Source organism: Staurois parvus, unplaced genomic scaffold (genome assembly GCF_062004578.1).
Source record: "Staurois parvus isolate SC_StPar_1 unplaced genomic scaffold, SC_StPar_1.0 ptg000519l, whole genome shotgun sequence".
NCBI classification, from domain to species: domain Eukaryota; kingdom Metazoa; phylum Chordata; class Amphibia; order Anura; family Ranidae; genus Staurois; species Staurois parvus.
Genome location: NW_028318315.1, coordinates 206,827 through 229,360, shown reverse-complemented (window position 1 = coordinate 229,360; position 22,534 = coordinate 206,827). Strand labels below are relative to the sequence as shown.

General features: G+C 42.3%; 2 protein-coding genes across 2 annotated transcripts; both read right to left on the bottom strand.

Moving 5' to 3' along the window:
* Positions 1–1,012: 1,012 nt before the first annotated feature.
* On the bottom strand, positions 1,013–13,199 carry LOC149451782 (uncharacterized). Its single transcript, XM_089690140.1, has 5 exons — positions 13,107–13,199; positions 12,790–13,017; positions 12,491–12,712; positions 12,201–12,336; positions 1,013–3,165 (listed from the first exon to the last, which is right to left on the bottom strand). Exons 2-5 carry the CDS (start codon positions 12,943–12,945, stop codon positions 1,526–1,528), a joined length of 2,154 nt encoding a protein of 717 aa, XP_089546266.1. The 5' UTR covers positions 12,946–13,017; positions 13,107–13,199; the 3' UTR covers positions 1,013–1,525.
* Positions 13,200–13,204: 5 nt separating this feature from the next.
* On the bottom strand, positions 13,205–21,785 carry LOC149451781 (gastrula zinc finger protein XlCGF66.1-like). Its single transcript, XM_089690158.1, has 4 exons — positions 21,739–21,785; positions 13,780–13,894; positions 13,531–13,665; positions 13,205–13,444 (listed from the first exon to the last, which is right to left on the bottom strand). The coding sequence occupies exons 2-4, from the start codon at positions 13,873–13,875 to the stop codon at positions 13,253–13,255; spliced, it is 423 nt and encodes a 140-aa protein (XP_089546284.1). The 5' UTR covers positions 13,876–13,894; positions 21,739–21,785; the 3' UTR covers positions 13,205–13,252.
* Between the last annotated feature and the right edge of the window lie 749 nt (positions 21,786–22,534).

Sequence of the window (22,534 nt, the reverse complement as noted above, 5' to 3'; positions counted from 1 at the left end):
TCAAAGGGTGCATCTCACTTACCATTCTCAAAACTTTAGAAAGCAAGAACATTTCCCCATGACCACCAATTAGTAGATCGTTGGGGGCTTGGAATAACCATGTCAGGGACTACATCTCTCTTTTGGGGACCAAAGGTTCTCTGGTGGGGGGAATGTGTAGCCAGGTGCTGCCCACAAGCTTTGTTTCCTGTGCCCCTCTAATAACTCTTCTCCCGCTGGGTGTGCTGTCGGCCATTTGTGAAGAGCAGGCTGTGCTTTTCTATTCCCGCACTCCTTCACTCCCCCAATGCAGCTGAGACTCCTGTATGTGACAGAGCAGCTGTCTGCTGCAGACAGAGTGGACTCTGTGTGCAATCCCTCTTGCTCCTGCTCCTCTCCCTCCTTGGTGCAGTGATTGAGCCATTTGGTGGCTGCGGAAGGACTTACTTTGCAACCACATTGGATCCTCGGAGATGTAATCCTGCAGAGAGCTCTCTATAAAGAAGGCTAATGGGCTGCACTGAGGGAGAGCCTCATAAGGGCCAGAGTGCTAAGGACTGAGCCATGAGAACGTCTTGCTGCTGGAGACTGCAGCAGTACAGACCTGTTGCCTGGGTGTGTCTGTGCTTACCAGAGACAGAGCAGCAGAGTGGAGTCCAGAGACCCTGACTGTGAGGACAGAGTTACTGGGGCTGGGTTCCAGAGGACAGCAGACTGCCAATTGTCCAAGACAAGGTTTGTATGTACCAGGACAGGTGAGCAGATTCAGCTGTGTTTTGTTCTACTGTCAGTGATCCAGTACGACAGGAGACTGCCTTATGCTGGACAGCCTAAAAGTATCTCACTGCATGCAGTCTTAAATTGACAGTAGTAAGTGTACCACCATACAGATTGGGCCCCATCATTAGCTGAAGAAGCAAGTCAGGCGCCATATACTGAACAGTTAATTTATATGGGTAACCAAGTCTCAGGAGAGTAGCTATGTCCTTGCCTATACATAAGTGTGGATATACAGAATATAAACAGAGTGTACTCTGATAAAACAGTTAGTGGTTTATTGCAGAAGAGGTACTGTGAGATTCCATGTTGTTTTTGTTGCTTAGAATTCAAATGGTTCAAGGTTTCTGCTATTCCAAAGATCATTGCTGGATTTTTTTTTTTTTTGAGGGGAGGGAGTAGGAATTTTTGCTGAAAGGGTAAAGGGAGGGAGAGTTTTGCTTGTGGGGGGAATTTTTCACTCTCTTTACCCCTACACTGTGCCTTACACACCCCTGACCCATGCACTCTTTTTGTTTTGTACTTCTGACTCCTACTATGCATTACATATTCTTATCCCATGCATTCTGTACATTAAATATTGCTGACCCCTGCATTCTGTGCATAACACTCTTATCCTGTTTTTTCCCCTGCAGACCTTACAATCACAAGACTAGGGGTACAGGGAAGAGGCCCTTGTCCTCTTCGACAGGGGAATAATGTGCCTATTAGCCTTAAAAATGGCCTGAATAGATTTTAAAGATCATTGTCCCAATAACTTCAATAGGGTTCAGATTAACGTATGAGATCTCTTATGTATATTAAGGACTGATTTCCGTGCAAAACATTTCCCACACTCAGTGCAGGAATATGGCTTCTCACCTGTGTGGAATCTCTGATGTATAACAAGGTGTGACTTCCGTGAAAAACATTTCCTGCACTCAACACAAGAATAAGGCTTCTCCCCCGTGTGAGATCTCTGATGTATAATAAGGTCTGATTTCCGTGAATAACATTTCAAACACTCAAAACAAGAAAATGGCTTCTCTCCCGTGTGAGATCTCTGATGTCTAACAAGGTGAGGTTTAACTGAAAAACATTTTCCACAATCAGGGCACGAATACGGCCTCTCCCCTGTATGAGATCTCTGATGTCTAACAAGGTGTGGTTTAACTGAAAAACATTTTCCGCACTCATGGCAAGAATACGGCTTCTCTCCTATGTGAGATTTCTGATGTCTAACCAGGTGTGATTTCTCTGAAAAACATTTTCCACATTCAGGGCAAGAATTTTGCTTCTCCCCCGTGTGAGATCTCTGATGTCTAACAAGGTCTGATTTAGCTGAAAAACATTTCCCGCACTCAGGACAGCAATACGGCTTCTCTCCTGTGTGAGATCTCTGATGTCTAATAAGGTGTGATTTATCTGAAAAACATTTTTCACACTCAGGGCAAGGGTACGGCTTCTCCTTTGTGTGAGATCTCTGATGGCTAACAAATTGTGACTTCCATGTAAAACATTTTCCACATTCAGGGCAGGAATATGGCTTCTCTCCTGTGTGCAATCTCTGGTGTCTAATAAGGCTTGTTTTATATGAAAAATATTTTCCACATTCGGAGCAGGAATGTGGCTTCTCACCTGTGTGTAATTCCTGATGTTTAACAAGAACTGATTTCTTTGTAAAACATTTCCCACATTCAGCACATGCATTTTGCATCTCCCCAGAGTGAGATCTCTGATGTCTAACAAAGTCTGATTTCCATGAAAAACATTTTGAGCACTCAGGGCAGGAATACGGCTTCTCCCCCGTGTGAGATCTCAGATGTCCAACAAAGTCTGATTTCTTTATAAAACATTTCCCACATTCAGGACAGGAATTTAACTTCTCCCCCGTGTGCAATCTTTGATGTTTAACAAGGTCTGATTTCCATGAAAAACATTTTGTACATTCAGGGCAGGAATACGGCTTCTCCCCTGTGTGAGATCTCAGATGTCTAACCAGGTCTGATTTCTTTGTAAAACATTTCCCACACTCTAGGCAGGAAATTGGCTTCTTGCCCATGTGAGCTCTGCAATGTACGACAAGTTCTGATTTAAGAAGGAAACATTTCCCGCACTCAGAACAGGAATGAAGCTTCTCACCGAAGTGAGATCTCTGATGTGAAGTAAGACTTAGTTCAGAGCTAAAACTTTCCCCACATTCAGGACAGGAAAATTTCACCTCCCACTGAATTCCGGCACCATCCCTCACAGTAGGAGGTTGCTCAGAGTAAAAGGCATTTGATAATCTATCCACACTGTGAAGTCCACCGTCCATAGTGGAGCTCATTGTCGTTTCTCCGGCACAATCTCTTGTGATGTCCTCATCTTCCATTTTACAACCTGGAGATAAAGTGAGTTGATCCTTTAAGGGCTCCTCGGTGGCGTGTCCTGGAAAATATAAAAACAACATTGTTATATACAAGGGTTCATTCACCTAAATCAGGGGTGTCAAACTGGCGGCCCTCCAGCTGTTGCGAAACTACAAGTCCCATCATGCCTCTGCCTTTGGGAGTCATGCTTGTAACTGTCAATCTTGCAATGCCTCATGGGACTTGTAGTTTGGCAACAGCTGGAGGGCTGCCAGTTTGACACCCTTGACCTAAATCAAGATCAGGTAGACTTGAGTGAGCAGATGTTCTCTGTGCCTGTTCCAACCAGTTTAGACCCTTTCCCCCCTTCAAAAAGCCTTTGGTCCTCCTCCCAGATCACTTCTATATTTAAGCAGTCTTGAGAACAGGAACCAATGGGGACCCGGAGGTGCATGCTCTTTACACAACCACACGCCTAGGCACTGGTCAAGTGATCTTTGTCAAGACATTCAAGTTCAGAACCTTTAGCATAGAACAAGTGAGCATAGACCTAGGCTTCTGGTAACACATAACACTGGAGGGTGCTTGGAGAAGTATATTCTGCTGAAAGAACTCTGATAATATTAATAGTATAAATAATAATACAGTATATACATTGCTCAAAGAAGTGAAGGTCTTATTCATTTACAACGGAAGTAAAGAGATAAGTTACGTAAGTCTGTCCTCAAGTTGTGTACTTTGGCTGTACTCCAAGGAAAGATAGATAGAAAATAGCCTGATTCAGCATTTTATAACACACACAACCATTACCCACATTGACACCCCCACTCGCCCCCTGATTGTCCTCTGTCCAAATCAGTAAAATATCTGAAAATCCTAGGGGTTATGCCATTATCCCCGATATTCTCTACCAGAAAGTTTTGTCATACTGCGGGCAAATTCCCTGACCATGGTCAAAATTTTGGCACCAGCTTGCCCTTTCATCTTCCATTCGGAGTCATCCAGAGTTCATCTCAAGAGGAGATCTGGAGTTTTCTCTTTTATCTCCACAACCCACTCCCGGAAATATGCATGAACCTTCTTCCAGGCGATGACTTCTTATTTACGTCTTGTTATAAACTGTGTACGCCTGCTCTACTGGTTCTTAACCAATTCAATACCGGGCAATTTTCCCTCTTCCTGCCCAGGCCATTTTCCAGGTTTCAGCGCTCTCACACTTTGAATGACAATTGCGCGGTCATACAACATTGTACCCAAACTAAAATTTTATCATTTTCTTCACACAACTAGAGCTTTCTTTAGGTGGTATTTAATCACCGCCAGGGTTTTTATTTTTTGCTAAATTAACAAAAAAGACCGAAAATTTTGAAAAAAAAAAACACGTTTTTCTTTGTTTCTGTTATAAAAATTTGCAAATAAATAATTTTTCTTCATAAATTTAGGCCGAGATGTATTCTGCTACATGTCTTGGGTGAAAATAATCCAAATTAGGATGTATTATTTAGTTTGTAGGAAAGTTATAGAGTTCACAAACTATGGTATAGATCTGAATATTGATCAATCCTGAAGTACTGACAGACCATCTCATTTCTTGAGGTCCAAGAATGTCAGAACAGTACAGATATCCCCCAAATGTCAGGAGAGGACAGATATCCCCCAAATGACCCCTTTTTGCAGAGTAGACAGTCCGACGTACTTCATAAGAGGCATGGCGAGTTTTTTGAAGTTGTATTTTTTTGTCATAATTTTTCGGAAAATGAAAAAATAAAAAAAAATTATTTTCACTATTTTTTTTTACATACTGTCACCAGTGCAGTACAGCGTCATCATATAACTGGCATGGCGGTGAACAGGGACACTGACTGGTGACAGTGTGAAAAAAAATATATGTTTTTTTTTATTTTTTTTTTATTTTATATTTTTTTTTAATTTTTTTTTAAGATTTTTTTTTTTCATATTTCACTATGTCCAAAGTAGTACAATGTTACCATAGTAACATTGTACTACTTTGGGGAAGTGATCAGTATTTTTTTTTTTTAACACAATTTGCTTATAGCAAAGAATTACTTTGCTATTAGCAAGCATTTACCTGAATGACATCGATTCATTCAGGTTTTTTTTTTTTTGTGCTTAGCTGTGATTTGGCCATGGCTAATCACATGACATGTGCAAGTGATTAGCTGTGACCATTCACAGCTAGGCACTAGTATACAATGGATGGCATGAATGAAGCCATCCATGTATACAACTGTCATGTGACCTGCTGTGATTGGTCACAGCAGGTCACATGGTACCGGCAATGGGGCCGGTACTCAGATCTGTCATCGGATGTGTCCGAGGTACACAGCCGGTGACAGATCGCGCCGCTCTGCAAGCGCGTGAACTGCACATGTGCGGGAGGATGCCATATGGCGACCTCCCGGAAAGGTAATGCATTTTTGCGGACGCCATTTGGCCATAGACCGGGCGTAAAATGGTTAAGATGGCCTTTAGCAGTGACCAGAGGATTTATTCATAACCAGGCATTAGCAATCCTGAAATGTCTGATATGAATAAAAAAAATGCTGAATCCAACAATGTGTTTCAGTTTTTATGCTCCTTCTTAATTTTCATCCCAAGACGGTAAATATAATTGAATGTTAACCTTCAGCTACAAGTCTGAAGAAGAAAAGCGACCAAAACGCAATCAGTATTATCACATCTATGCTTCTGTAATAAACACAACCTAATAATGCCAGATGAACCCCATAATCTACATCAACAGTGATGAGCTCTTGGAGGTTGCTTCTCCAGAGGTTGGGCAAACGGCCTAACTAGAAAAAGAGAGGAAGGCGCCTCTAAGTGCAGTATTAACAATTTATTAGTAGACAATGGAAAATTTGCACTTACAAGATCAACGGTTAAAAAGACTCATCGAGTGGTAATTGGATCCAAGTGGGACATCCAGCCGTCCAGCAGCAAGCTATGCCTATAGGATCAGGAAGTAGAGTCCAGGATGTGCATGTGCATCAAAAATGAAGCTTGGAGAGCAGAGTCAGATGTAGCAGGTGAAAGGGGCGGTAATGCATTTCGGAGCATGCTCAATAGGTCAAGAGGTCTGAATAAGGAGCCTATTGAGCATGCTCCAAAACGCATTACCGCCCCTTTCACCTGCTACATCTGACTCTGCTCTCCAAGCTTCATTTTTGATGCACATGCACATCCTGGACTCTACTTCCTGATCCTATAGGCATAGCTTGCTGCTGGACGGCTGGATGTCCCACTTGGATCCAATTACCACTCGATGAGTCTTTTTAACCGTTGATCTTGTAAGTGCAAATTTTCCATTGTCTACTAATAAATTGTTAATACTGCACTTAGAGGCGCCTTCCTCTCTTTTTCTTGTTACTGCATTAGAGCCTTGCTTCCACTCTAAGAAGAGCTGCCTCAGTGTTACTGCTTCCATCCATCCATCCCTGATATCCATCTGGCACCTTTATCTTACAGCTACAGACGTTGGGCTCCAACAAGCGCGTCGTATATAATATACATAAACGGCCTAACTAAATGGGTGTTCAGCTGAACCAAACCTCTGGCTCAAGCAGGAAGATAAACATTTGGCAACGGTATTACAAAATGTGACAGCTTCCCACTGAAGCTGGTTGCTTGGGAGCCAGTGACGGCTAGCATCCTAACTACTTGTGATGTATCCTTGCCCATTCAATGGTCAACCGAGGATTGCCCACTGAGAGGTGAATGTAAACAAAGGGGCAGGAATAATATAACAAAAACAAAAAAACAAGATGGGGAGGGGTCCGCCTAAAATTCATGTCAGACCCCTAAGGTCTAGTACTGATTTTAACAGAGAACGCCATGCAAAAAAACAAACAAAAAAAGTGCAAGGTACCCCCTTAAAGTGCAAGGTGCCCCCTTAAAGTGCAAGGTACCCCCTTAAAGTGCAAGGTGCCCCCTTAAAGTGCAAGGTGCCCCCTTAAAGTGCAAGGTACCCCCTTAAATCTATAACCTATCTAAGCATTGTATTATTATTAGTAGTATTATTATTGTGAACATTGTGAGCTTTTTGGCAATTTTATTTTTTCCATTAAGTTTTCTAAAAATGTGTGAAAGAAAATGAAGTTTTATTTTTTTTTTATACAAAGTTGCCAAGCAAGACTATATTTCTAACACAGCATAGTAAGAACTAGAAAATCTACAATTTCTGGGGAAATTGTGTGAAGTGTTCTTGCCTCCACCAGTAGTCTACAACTCACACTCTAGCTTTCGTCGCTCTGCTGGCTGCTAACACACCTGGGTTCCTATGGCAACTCACTCTACAGCAAGGGAAGAGAAGAGCTGTTAAAAACAAACTGCTCCAACTTGCTCACTTCACTGGCGGTTGCCATCTTCAAACGGTTGTAGTTTAAAAACTATAAATCCTACACCGAAGAGCTTTATATTGTGAGAATCACAAGACCCAGACCTACATTTTGATGCAGCAAACACAAATGCTCCTGCGCTTGGGGATGGACTCGATGCAGGCTACAACCACATTAAGAATGTCCTGGAACATGCACACCTTGCTGCCCTCAAATGGACCGGGGGAAATCCAAATATACTGAATGAGGAAAGAAAAAACAGAGGGCGCACAGGCCTAGTGCATTACCATAAAATATGTTTAATAATAAATAAAGTATGTGTTGTACTCACAAACGACAATACAGTCAAGGCACATCATAAAGAACAGCGGGGTCAACACCATGCTGAGTAACAGTCCACAATAGGGAGTATAGACATCCAAAAGGCTGACGCGTTTCGAGGACTTGCCTCTTCCTCAGAGCCCTCTGAGGAAGGTGTTGACCTAGCTGTTCTTTATGATGTGCCTTGACTATATTGTCGTTTGTGAGTACAACACATACTTTATTTATTATTTATTTTTTATCAAACATTTTTTATGGTAATGCACTAGGCCCGTGCGCCCTCTGTTTTGTCTTTCTACATTTTGATGCATAGTATGTTTCTGAAATATTACAAATGTAGGCATAGTCACAGTTTAGAAATTGCCCTTCAAATTTCAGGTGGCTAGAGTGGAGTTTCAGTGAATGTCAATGGGCGGCGTGGGTTGCAAACAAATGGTCATATTGTGAAAACTGTCAGGACTATGGCTTAGCCGTGGACATTTATAGTGGCAGCGGGGATAGCTGAACGTTTTGGTATAAGATTTGTGTAGGTGGGCTTGAAAATGAAGGAGAGATGGCAGTTTACAAATCATGTCCTGATTTTTCAGCTCACACTCTAGCTTTTGTCAGCTCCCACTCTAGTTTTGAACATTCTTCCATTCATTCCTATGGGACCAATTTCACCACAAAAACGCTGATATTTCATGAACCATTCGGCGAAACGTTCCACAAAGTAATAGCGCACCAATCGGGAACAATCTGCACGTTTCGGTATATTACTGTCTATGGAGTGTAAAAACAGTGGGAGGAGTTAGGGTGGAAAAATGGGGCTATAATAATAAGAATATATATGTGAGATAACAATAAGTGCTCTTGCAATGCAAGAACACTTAATTACACCCTAAAACATATTCTGCTACTCCTCCTGAGTATGATGATACCATATGTGTGAGGCTTTTTACAGCCGAACCACACAGACAGGCCCAAAATCCAAGGAGCAACATCAGGCTTTCAAGAAACATAATTATTCATTAAATTTCCTAACTACCCATCACATTTCTTGGAGGCCTTGGAGCAAAAGAACAAGGAAACACCCACAAAACAACTACATTTTGGAGAGAAAACACCAACATATTTCCTAAGAGGCCCAGAGAGTCTTTTGGAAATGTAATTTTTTTGTGCCACAAGTTTTTGGAAAATGTGGAAAGAAAATGAAAATGTATGTTTTTTTGTTATTTTTATAGAAAGTTATCATTTAACCACTTCAATATTGGACAGCTTTACCTCCTTCCCGCCCAGGCCAATTTGCAGGTTTCAGCGCTCTCACACTCTGAATGACAACTGCGCAGTCATGCAACATTGTACCCAAACTAAAATTTTATCATTTTCTTCACACAACTAGAGCTTTCTTTTGGTGGTATTTGCTCACCGCTGGGGTTTTTATTTTTTGCTAAATTAACAAAAAAAGACCAAAAATTTTGTTTCTGTTATAAAAGTTTGCAAATAAATAATTGTTCTTCATAAATTTAGGCCAAGATGTATTCTGCTACATGTCTTTGGTGAAAATAACCCAAATCAGTGTTTATTATTTAGTTTGTAGGAAAGTTATAGAGTTCACAAACTATGGTATAGATCTGAAAATTGATCAATCCTGAAGTAATGACAGCCAATCTAATTTGTTGAGTTCCAAGAATGTCAGAACAGTACAGATATCCCCCAAATGTCAGGACAGTACAGATATCCCCCAAATGTCAGAACAGTACAGATATCCCCCAAATGTCAGGATGGTACAGATATCCCCCAAATGTCAGGACGGTACAGATATCCCCCAAATGTCAGAACAGTACAGATATCCCCCAAATGTCAGGATGGTACAGATATCCCCCAAATGTCAGAACAGTACAGATATCCCCCAAATGTCAGAACAGTACAGATATCCCCCAAATGTCAGGACAGTACAGATATCCCCCAAATGTCAGAACAGTACAGATATCCCCCAAATGTCAGGACAGTACAGATATCCCCCAAATGTCAGAACAGTACAGATATCCTCCAAATGTCAGGATGGTACAGATATCCCCCAAATGTCAGGACAGTACAGATATCCCCCAAATGTCAGGACAGTACAGATATCCCCCAAATGTCAGAACAGTACAGATATCCCCCAAATGTCAGGACAGTACAGATATCCCCCAAATGTCAGAACAGTACAGATATCCCCCAAATGTCAGGACAGTACAGATATCCCCCAAATGTCAGGATGGTACAGATATCCCCCAAATGTCAGGACAGTACAGATATCCCCCAAATGTCAGGACAGTACAGATATCCCCCAAATGTCAGCACAGTACAGATATCCCCCAAATGTCAGGATGGTACAGATATCCCCCAAATGACCCCTTTTTGAAAAGTAGACAGTCCGACATATTTCATAACAGGCATGGCGAGTTTTTTGAAGTTGTAATTATTTTGTCATAATTTTTCAGAAAAAGAAGAAATTAAGAAAAAAAATTAGCAATTTTTTTTTTTACAAACTGTCACCAGTGCAGTACAGCATCATCATATAACTGGTGTGGCAGTGATCAGGGACACTGACTGGTCACAGCACAAAAAAAAAAAAACATTTGTTTTAATTTTTTTTTAATTTTCTATTAATTTTTTTCTCTTTTTTTAAGATTTTTTTTTTTATATTGAACTATGACCAACGTAGTAAAATGTTACCATAGTAACATTGTACTACTTTGGGGAAGTGATCAGTATTTTTTTTTGTTATACAATTTGATTGATTATAGCAAAGAATTTCTTTGCTATAAGCAAGCATTTAACTGAATGAAATTGATTCATTCAAGTTTTTTTTGTTGTGATTAGCTGTGATTGGCCCAGCCTGTGCATGTGATTGCTGTGACCATTCACAGCTAGACACACTTGTATACAATGGATACCATGAAAGGAAACCATCCATTGTATACAACTGTAATGTGACCTGCTGTGATTGGTCACAGCAAGTCACATGGTGCTGGCAACGGGGCCGATACACAGATCTGTCCGGGGTACATGGCCGGTGACAGATCTCACCACAGCGCAGCCCTGTGGACATGCGCAATGCGCATTCTGGGAAGGATGCCATATGGTGTCCTCCCGGAGGGATGAAGTGTTCGCCCGGTTGCCATTTGGTCATAGGCTGGGCGGCAACAAGTTAATTTAATCCCTAATATTCAGGCACTTGTCCTAATTGTCTCCGCCCATGGGTGGGTCTGGGACTACCCACCTACAGGATATTAGGACATATAAGAGAGGGTGCAGGCATTGTAGGTATTGGCTCTGAGGAAGAGGCAAGCCCTCGAAATGCGTTAGCCTGTTGGAGGTTCTGGACTCCCTTGAGGATATCACCCAGTGCGGACTGGACAGTGTTGTTCTTTATATTATGTGCCTTTGACAATATTGTCATTCCTGAGTATATTACCTCTTATTTTTTATCAATAAATGTTTTTTTTAAATGCAATGCACTAGGCCTGTGTACCCTCCATTTGTTTTCTTTGTTTCACACAAACATCTCTGACAGACCATCAGTTGGTAACTTTGCACATCCCTACAAACAAGGAACCTGGGCAAGATCTCTGTTCCTAGAAGGCCCTGATATCCATAGGATTGGTGAGTGTGTGGATGCCAACCTCTGTCATCACTCTCTAGACACAATGCATGCAGACACCTTAAGTCCTCAGTTACCAGGAGACCTTTGCTGTCAGCAGTACCACAGTCTACCTGTTTAACTTCATTGAATTATCAGTGTTCACGAATGTTTATGGGTCCCACCATTGCTAGCAGAAGACAAAGGACACCACCATATAAAGAACATCACAGGACTCAAGTTGCAATCTCTAGTAAGAGGGACCTCTTCCCTTCTAAGGCCATTTCTATTAAAATTGGGGTACTTATATCTATTCATAGTGGAGTATACGTTTACATAATTCTCTGCATTCTCCATTGTGGTGCTGGTGGTCCGGAGGGAGCTGATAAGTGAACAAGCCTTTTCTTCCCCCTCTTGCTACTGGTGTTGCAATTAAATGGTTGACACTTACTACTCATGACTGTATAATCTGTTAAATGTTGCTAATTGGTTATCTCTATTTTACCATTGTCCTGCTTTTACGTGGTAACTTGTGTTGTACACCCTAAACCCATTATTTCTGTGGCCTACTCTTTTGAACAAGTTTAATATAGAGGTGTTACTAAAGAATTGTGTCTCTCTCGTTATTATTATTCTATACTGCTGAAATATGTCTGAGCCCAGAGTGTCCGTGGTGTTGGGAGGATTGCAAGGTCAACCACTGGGGAAAAGCATTATCAAATGGCTCCTGCAGGGGTAGCACTATACATATCACTCATCTCCTGCCCTACTTTGGACCAATCAGTGTGCAGTACCAGAGCAGAGATAACAGAAGAATATATTGTGTCTCACCTGTGCTGATCTCTGTAGGAGTGTCCTCCTCTTTGAATGTCCTTGTCATTCCAGCCTCCTCCATAGACTGCTGATCATCCCTCACATACGTCTCTTCTACTTCACCCTCAACTTTCATCTTCATCAGATCTTCACCCTAAACCAACAGAATGGCAGAAATAACATCTGTAATATAGAAGGATTTATGATGTGAGATCACATAGAAAATATCATCTTGTAGAGTCCACACATCGTCTCCACATGTCAGAGTGTTCCATCACTTTATGTTCCAGACCCTCAACTCCACCAACCTGATGATGGTGAGGGATGATGTGACCTTCCTGTGTGGAATCCCGGGAATACAGAGGATGGGGACATCTCTCTGGTGGGTTTCCAAAGCTGGATGACTCCATCATGATGTCCTTGTAGAGATCCTTGTGTCCTTCAGAAAGCTCTTCCATCACACCATACTCCTCATTCTCTTCTTTAAACTCTTCATTAACAATAATATTATAATCCCCGAGGATTCCACTCTGAAAGATATTATAAAACATTCATTGTAACAAACATGCTGTGTATAAATCATAGCTACCAATTATTCATCATTTACCTGATCAAGGTAAGGGATGGTGTGACCTTCCTGTGTGGAATCCCAGGAATACAGAGGACAGGGACATCTCTCTGGTGGGTTCCTGTAGCTGGATGACTCCACCATGGTGTCCTGGTACAGATCTTTGTGTACTTTAAGAAATTCTGACTCCTCCATCACCCCATCCTCATCCTCCTCCTCCTTTATCTCTACTTTAATATCAACTTTCAGATCTCTCAGGTTTCCATTCTGAATATATTATAAAAATGACATCAATGGTAACAATGCAGATAATGTACAGATCCTAATGATACCACCAGTGATTGTTCCTCATCTACCTGATGATGGTGAGGGATGGTGTGACCTTCCTGTGTGGAATCCCGGGAATACAGAGGACGGGGACATCTCTCTGGTGGGTTCCCATGACTGGATCCATCTGTAGGAAACACACACACTGACTGAATCCATTGTTTCTATGTGTTTATCAGATGATGGGGGATCTAGGTGGATCCTCCGTACTGCTCTCTCCTTTACAATAAAGTCTCCTCTTACCCGGTGATGTGAGGGGCGGCTGATTGTCCATCATGACGTCCTTGTAGAGATCCTTGTGTCCTTCTAAATACTCCCACTCCTCCATGGAGAAATAGACAGTGACACCCTGACACCTTATAGGAACCTGACACACACAATGATACAGTCACCATCCAGACACATCCCTTGTCTGTTACTGGAGAATGTCCCAGAATTCCCGGCACCGCTCACCTCTCCTGTCAGCAGCTCCGTCATCTTATTGGTGACTTCTAGAATCTTCTGCATGTTGTGTCTCTCAGGTTTCAGGGAGTCACATGGAGGGACTTTGATGGTCATATGATCACCTGACTTTGGAGGAGGAAATCTCTGTATTGAGGAACCAATAGGAATATAATATTAGAATCCCAAAACCCTCCTCACCTCTCCAGCCAAGTCCAGAGATATGAGTGCTGTGATGTGACCTCCCAGAATCCTCCTCACCTCTCCGGTCAGCAGGTAGATGATCTCCAGAGTGAGGTTTAGTATCTTCTCAGTCATGTGACTCCAGTCCTCCTCCATCCTCATTGTTATGGTCATGTGATCTTTGTAGGTTTCTCTGTAGATGAAGAATTATTTGTACTGTATTAGGATGGGATGTAAGGGGTTAACTGGGTGTCCCCAGTGGGAATTGGCACATGTATAGGGAACTGCTTCTCTCTAGTTTCTGTAATTGTAAATAGCTGTTGTTTGGTAAATATCACAAAAATGATTGGTTATAGACAGAATAAGTGGAACAAAGTGGAAGCAACTGGGAACAACAGCAACTCAGCCACCAAGTGGTAGGCCACGTCACATGACAGAGCGGGGTCAGCGCATGCTGAAGCGCAGAAGTCACCAACTGTCTGCAGAGTCAATAGCTAAAGACCTCCAAACTTGGTGTGGCCTTCAGATGAGCCCAACAACAGTGCGTAGAGAGCTTCATGGAATGGGTTTCCATGGCCGAGCAGCTGCATCCAAACCTTACATCACCAAGTGCAATGCAAAGGGTCGGATGCCATGGTGTAAAGCACGCCACCACTGGACTCTAGAACAGTAGAGACGTGTTCTCTGGAGTGACCGATCATGCTTCTCTGTCTGGCAATCCGATGGACGTGTCTGGGTTTGGCACTTGCCAGGAGAACGGTACTTGCCTGACTGCATTGTGCCAAGTGTAAAGTTTGGTGGAGGGGGGATTATGGTGTGGGATTGTTTTTCAGAGGTTGGGCTTGACCCCCTAGTTCCAGTGAAGGGAATTCTTAAAGCGTCAGCATACCAAGACATTTTGGACAATTTCATGCTCCCAACTTTGTAAGAAGAGTTTGGGGATGGCCCCTTCCTGTTCCAACATGACTACACACCAATGCACAAAGCAAGGTCCATAAAGACATGGAGGAGCCACTTTGGGGTGGAGGAACTTGACTGTCCTGCACAGAGTCCTGACCTCAACCCCATAGAACACCTTTGGGATGAATTATAGTGGAGACTGTGAGCCAGGCCTCCTCCCCCGACATCAGTGCCTGACCTGACAAATGTGCTTCTGGAAGAATGGTCCAACCTTCCCATAGACACCCTCCTAAACCTTGTGGACGGCCTTCCCAGAAGAGTTGAAGCTGTTATAGCTGCAAAGGGCGGGGCCAACTCAATATTGAACCCTACCGACTAAGACTGGGGGGCCATTAAAGGTCATGTGTGTGGAAAGGCAGGCATCCCAATACTTTTGAAAATATAGTATGTATATATATATTCATTATAATTACAGGTACTTGTATATCGCTGTCAATTTACACAGCACTTTACATATATATCGTACATTCACATCAATCCCTAACCCTCAAGGGGTGTACAATCTAAGGTCCCTAACTCACATTCATACATACACATACTAGGGACAATTTAGACAGGATCCAATTAATCTACCAGCATGTCTTTGGAGCATAAGAGGAAACCGGAGTACATAGAGGAAACCCACGCAGGCACAGGGAGAACATGCAAACTCCAGGCAGGTGGTGCCATGGTTGGGATTCAAACCAATGACCCTAGTACTGCCAGGCAGAAGTGCTCTGCTGTTCACTGTTCACCTCTTTCCCAATTATTGGCTTGTCTTGGAACCATGTTATAGTTAGAGGTGAGGATATTCACCTGTTCCCACATTATTGGCTGATCTCAGACCCCTCCTATAGTAAGAAGCAGTATTGGCATGGGGTTTATGAAGTGACACCAAGAAATGAGAGCAGACCACACCACTTGGATGGGTGAACGTAGCTTTTATGGTATTTATGGTAAAGTTCAAAACAAGATGACTGATGAGTAGAACAGAACTGTCTGAGATAAGTCCTGTACAGGCAGAGAGGCACAAAATGGCAACGAGAGACTTCTGATGGAAAACAATATGATGGAAGGATTACAGGTTGCTGGGAGTACGAGGATCTCTTTCATAGTGAAGCCCAGAATTGTCCCCAGTAATTGTTCTGTAAAGTCTGTCTGGCAGGTGGAGGTGGCTTCTGGACCACTTGCTGAGGGTGCTGCACCCTAAGGAAAAAGTGTACTGTCCCTCCTCGTCTCGTTCCTTCTCCTGCCATTACACCTATTCTCTCCTTGACAAGAGGGGTTCTGTCCCGCTCCTACTCTCACACTGCGGGTGCACCTAAATGACCCAGAGAGTCCTATAAAAGCATTCCTGTGTCTGAGAAGGCTGCCCAAATGACACTAGATTTTGACATCCAAAAGGAGATATGTCCTCCTCAAGATGGTCTGGAGACCCTGGCAGGAGACAATTTAGCACTCAATGGGCTCTGACCAGCCTGATGTGAGTCAGTAAACAAAAGTGCAACATTGCACCTGCCTAGAGTTATCCACCCCCCCCCCCCCATTATTGTCTGATCTCAGACCACCTCTTATAACAACGGAAGGTTAATCTACCTTCTCCCTATTATTGGCTGCTGACCCGGGTCAAACACTGAGTAGTACATTACGGGTGAGCACCAAAATTCATTACCAACAAATTTAACCAAAATTTGAAATCCTTTAAATTGTGTTCAAATTTGAGTACAACCCGAATCTGAATAATATTTGAGGGACCTCGAAGGTGAGAAGTATGGATGAGGAGATAATTTGGTCTGAACTGACCAGATATGACCATATTTGGTCAATGTGGTCTCCATTATCTCCACCTCTTCCCGTTTATTACTCATGACAGCTTGGGGAGCTTTCATTGATAGCCGAATGAAAGCTCCCCAAGCTGTCATGAGTAATAAAAGGGAAGAGGTGGAGATAATGGAGGCCACATTGACCAAATATGGTCATATCTGGTCAGTTCAGACCAAATTATCTCCTCATGCCCTTGGGGATTGTTTTTTTTTTTTTTTAATCAGTGAGTAAGCAGAAGGTTGATTGATAACACTGTTCAACAAATTTTTATTTTTTGCCAGTTTTGGAAACAAAAGGATCCATTTCTTAATGAATTTCACATTCTGAGTTCAAATATAACAATGAAATTTGTCAATTGGCTCTAGTTTTTCTGTAAACGGAAAGTTTTCTACTATAGGCGTAATGACTACATAATGCACAATAATTATATAGATAGATGTCTTTCCACAAATATAAAGCAAGTGATATTGACTACATAACAGCCTAAATGGCATAATATATTGCATAGGATTACCAAGAAAAATTATAGCCATAAGCTAAGTTGAATCATTTTAATACTTAGGATTCTCACTAGTTTTGTCTTCAGTTTGTGTCGGTTTTGCTTCTCTTGGCTTTTCTCTTGTATTTGAGGAAAGGGCTAACTCTTACAACTGCACGTGACTACACGCTTCAGGTTCTTCCTCACTTGACTCAACCACGAAGGATTCTGGTGCTTTAGGAATTGGTAGCCCCTCTCCATGAGGAACTGGACGTATTGCCGATGGAATATTTGGATATTTAGCCCTTTTACAATTGGAGGCACCATACAAAAGTAACAATTACTAACATGATCTGTTGGCTCTCTCCAAATCATTGGCACAGCGAAAGGCATAGATGCCTTTTTTCCATTCAACCATTGCTCCAGTGCCGTCCCACAAGAATTGCAGCATATATGTGGTGCCCAGCTCTTGTCCTGGTCTCCTATCTTGCAGCCAAAATACAAGTTGTAGGCTTTCTTAATCATTCCTGTTATCCTCCTTTTTTTGTGAGATAAAAGTTATTTCACCGCAGATATAGCAGAAATTATCTGCTTTATTCACACAAGTTCGAGGCATTACTGAGTAGCCTATATAAGCATAAAACGAAATGTAAAGACGCTGTCGAACTACAATCAGCTACAGATACTGCAGCTTTTATGCAGTGAAGTGATGCAATTAAAGGCTAATATTACATCATCTCAGTATACATGCAATTTTCTATTGGTCACCAGTATCAATTGCGCAATATGCAGCTGAAGTTGCATCATAATTTTGAATGGCTTACGTCATTAGATGGGTGAATATATCATGGAAACTAGAGCCAATCAACATTTTTTAGGGTCATTTTCGTTTTCAGCACCCCAAATTATGTAAGATTAGCTAATTTTATGCCCAAAACTTTTTACCTGTTGAACAGTGTAATGGATTGAGATTGATAATGGCTCGTGATTGATAATGGATTGAGGCTCCATTCACACCAATGTGTTTTTTAGGGCTTTTTGCAGAAACGCACTACAGTCCATGTAACATGGTTTCCTATGGGACACGTTCACATTTAGGCTTTTTTGAGCTGCTGCGTTTTTGGTAAGGGTCGGGGACTTTTTTAAAAGCAAAAATCTGCATTTTTGCTACGATAGGGTTCAATGAAGAAGCTGCTGAAATGCATGGTGGTGCGTTTTTGCTGTGTTTTGCATTTTTAGTCTGCCCAGCAACAAAAAAAAAAAAAAAAGCTGACCAAAATACATTAAAACCGTGTGTAGAAAACCACAAATCAAACTGCAAAAAGCACTGGAGAAAGCTTCAAATGCAAAATGCATATATGTGAACCTCGCCTCACTGTACAAGGAGCAACTTTTTGGGGGATTTTTATTTTTTTAATAAAGGACTTCTCAATTGTTTGGGGTTTTCTCTAAGTTACAATTCTGTTCTTTTTTTTTGTGAGGGAGTATCTGAGGGCTCACCTAATACTAAAGATGGCTTCCAGAGTCCAAAAGGCCCAGCAATCCTCAGTCCCCTACAACCACTAGCCAGGATCGTGGGGAATTGGTCCTTGTCTTTATCAACATGGTCACAAGGTGCTTTGTCACCCCTCCATGTTGGAGGCATGTGGTCTGTTATGGTTTAGGCAGGGGCGGACTGACCATTTGGAAACTCAGGCACTGGCCGAGGGCCCGGGGTCAGTAGGGGGCCCCATGAGATTCCCCTGGTACCTTTTTCATAGGCATTTTTGAGTTTGGGCAAGGACACAGGGGCCCCATGATCCCCTATTGCCCGGGGGCCCCATGAGTTATCAGTCTGCCCCTGGGTTTAGGAGGAGAGGGGGGCAGACGCTCATCCCTACTTCCTAAATCAACCAAAAATGATGCTGCGCTACTCAATATATAGACAATGTTCTAACCATCAATTCAGTTTGGTTATTGGCTTTGCACTATACATTGAGTAGCGCAGCATCATTTTTGGTTGATTTACTAGGTTTTCGGGTACAGAATAAGGTGTTTGCTGCAACTCACCTAGTTTAATTAGACACGGGTAGTGCAGGAGGTTCCCTTTCCATACATCCATCCCCCTTTCCTGTCCAGCCAGGCTGCATGCTCAGATTAAGAGTATGATATAGATTTTTAGAGGAACCTCACCCATTTTGTTTTTTTTGAGTGAGGTACCCCTTTAAAATCCATAGGATCAGACATGTGTCTTGGGAGGGAATCTACACAATTTTTTATTGATTCTTGCCATATGATGATGGGAAGCACAGTGGCTAAATGAGTATCGCTTCCTCCTGGCAGTACTAGGGTCGTGGGTCTGAATCCCAACCACGGCACCACCTGCCTGGAGTTTTCCCAGGCAGGTGGTGCCGTGGTTGGGATTCAAACCCATGACCCTAGTACTGCCAGGAGGAAGCGATAACCATTTAGCCACTGTGCTGCCCAACATGTTCTCCCTGTGCCTGCGTGGGTTTTCTCCAGGTACTCCAGTTTCCTCCCACACTCCAAAGACATGCTGGTAGGTTAATTGGCTCCTGTCTAAATTGTCCCTAGTATGTGTATGTATGAATGTGAGTTAGGGACCTTAGATTGTACGCCCCTTGAGGGTTAGGGACTGATGTGAATGTACAATATATATGTAAAGTGCTGCGGAAACTGATGGCACTATATAAGTACCTGAAATAATAATGATGTGCTTCAGCAACGTTTACAAAGGAAAAAAACGATACAATATAGATTGCCAGCAAATGACATTTCATTGCCGGCCTCTTTGCTTTGATAAATAAAAACAGCATACTGACCCCTGTAAAGCGCCCCAAAATAAAAAGCCTTTTTAGGCCAGTGTGTCTTTAGAAAATGCTGCATTTACAAAGGAGAAAAGTGTTTAAAATTGCCAGCAAATGACATTTCATTGCCGGCTTCTTTGTTTTTGAAAAAATAAATTTTCAAAAACAAAGAAGCCGGCAATGAAATGTCATTTGCTGGCAATTTTAAACACTTTTCTCTTTTGTAAATGCAGCATTTTCTATTCATCACAGAGATGCCCCTTCACAGACATTACTAGGACACCCCCCAGACATGTTATTTAAAGAAATTAAACATTCTGAATGTTTCACTTTAAGCATTTTAAAAACAAATCACTGCTCCTGGCCCAATGGAATTTTTTAACCACTTTAGGTCCGGACACTTTCACCCCCTTCCTGTCCAGGCCAATTTTCAGCTGTCAGTTCTATCACACTTTAAATGACAATTGCGCGGTCATGCAACACTGTACCCATATGAATTTTTTAGCTTGAGACAGATAAAACTTTCTTTTGGTGGTATTTATTCACCGCTGGGATTTTTATTTTTTGTTATATAAATGAAAAAGACCAAACTTTTTTTTTAAAAGTGTTTTTCTTATAACATTTGGCAAATAAATAATCTTTCTTCATAAATCTTGGCCAAAATGTATTAATCTAAATAACAAAAAAAACCCAAATTAGTTTATAACAAGTTATTATAATTTTTCAAATTTAATTTTTATTTTATTTTTTTAGACTGCTATTTATGTGTTTTATTAACATTATTATTATACAGGATTTCTATAGCGCCAACAGTTTGCTCAGCACTTTACAATATAACAGGAGACAATACAGTAACAATACAGTTCAATACAAGAGGGTTAGGAGGGCCCTGATCCTTGGAGCCTACAATCTACATACGGTCAGCCTAGCAGTACAGTGTCACCATAGTGATTTTTTTTTTCTTTTTTTACACTGATTGCTTTTACACCCATAAAGGCTGTAAAAGCAATCATTTCTCCTTCCCTCTGGCTGCATTCTTACAGCCGTTGAGAAATACTGTGAGAGCTGTGATTGGTCACAGCCTGTCACATGGTACAAGGCTGTTGTGAATAGCCTTGTACCATGTGACCTCTGTGACCATTCACAGATTTCACACGTAGCAAGCAATGATATCAGAAGTGACATCTTGTGTACTACTCTTCATGTGATCACTGATTGGCCAATCAGCGATCACATGATCGGGACCTCACACAGAGGTCCTGTGCAGCGATCAGTGGCCACCGATCGCAGTGCTGCGAGATCCCGGGGAGCGCGCACAGGCAATGGATGTGTGGGGATGTTTTGAAACTTCCACCCTCATCGGCAGTGCTCCTGTCCGGCCGATTATCGACATGGGCCAGATGGGAAGAGGTTAAGAATGTTTTTGCATTAGTACATGTTCCCCTGGGCAGTACCCACCCCTTCGTGCTATATTTTTTTGGCACCCTTTTGCCTATTAGCCCAGAAAATGGGTATTTTACAATTTGACAAATGAGTCTTCTATTAATTTCATTAGTGTTTGGGTTCAGCATCGTAACATCTTCGAAGTTCACCAAACCGAACCCAGGACAGTTCATCTCATCTCCAGGGAGAAGGTGACCCATCTCCACAATGAGGAGAATGTTCCGGCCCCGGAAGTGGGGGAATGTTGTGCCCCTGAAGGGGTTAATCTGGGTTCCCACACTATATATGTGTGTATCATCATCTGCTGGAGATAAAAGACGTCACAGTGACTATGGAGGAAGAGGACGGACGTGACCATGGAGGAAGAGGACGGACGTGACCATGGAGGAAGAGGACGGACATGACTATGGAGGAAGAGGACGGACATGACTATGGAGGAAGAGGACAGACATTACTATGGGGGAAGAGGACGGACGTGACTATGGGGGAAGAGGACGGACATGACGGGGGGTTACTGGGTGTAAATAGGAAATAACATCTTATTACCTCCTCTGCTGCCACTTCCACCAACGTCTCCTCTCTACTTCCTCCCCACTCACCTCTCACCCAGAACTTCCTGTCTGTACCTGACATCACTTCCTGTCTGTAGCTGACATTACTTCCTGTCTGTAGCTGACATTACTTCCTGTCTGTATTCCATAGAGACTTCCCATCTGGGTAGAAGTGAGATCACCATCTAGTGGAGCTCAGCGGAACTGCAGCCCTTAGACACACTATGAATTCATTGTTGTTTCCAAGTGTCCTAGATTTTGCAGGACAGTCTCTAGATTTTAGCTATGTTCCCTTTGTGTCTTCATCCCGCAGGTTCCAGGATTCTGTGCGGAGCTCAGCCCACTGACACCAACCATGGAGATTATTTGATTTCAGTAACACCAATATTGGGTCATATTTTATCCCACTGACACTAACAATGAGGTTTATTTTATCTCACTGACTCCAGTGACAACCTGTGAAGCTCTGGTGACCTCCATGCCCAAGAGGGTTAAGGCAGTGCTGGAAAATAATGGCGGCCACACAAAATATTGACACTTTGGGCCCAATTTGGACCTTGTCACTTAGGGGTGGACTCACTTTTGTTGCCAGCGGTTTAGACATTAATGGCTGTGTGTTGAGTTATTTTGAGGGGACAGCAAATTTACATGTTACACAAGCTGTACACTGACTACGTCACATTGTAGCAAAGTGTCATTTCTTCAGTGTTGTCACATGAAAAGATACAATCAAATATTTACACAAATGTGAGGGGTGGACTCACTTCTGGGAGATACTGTATATCCTGTCT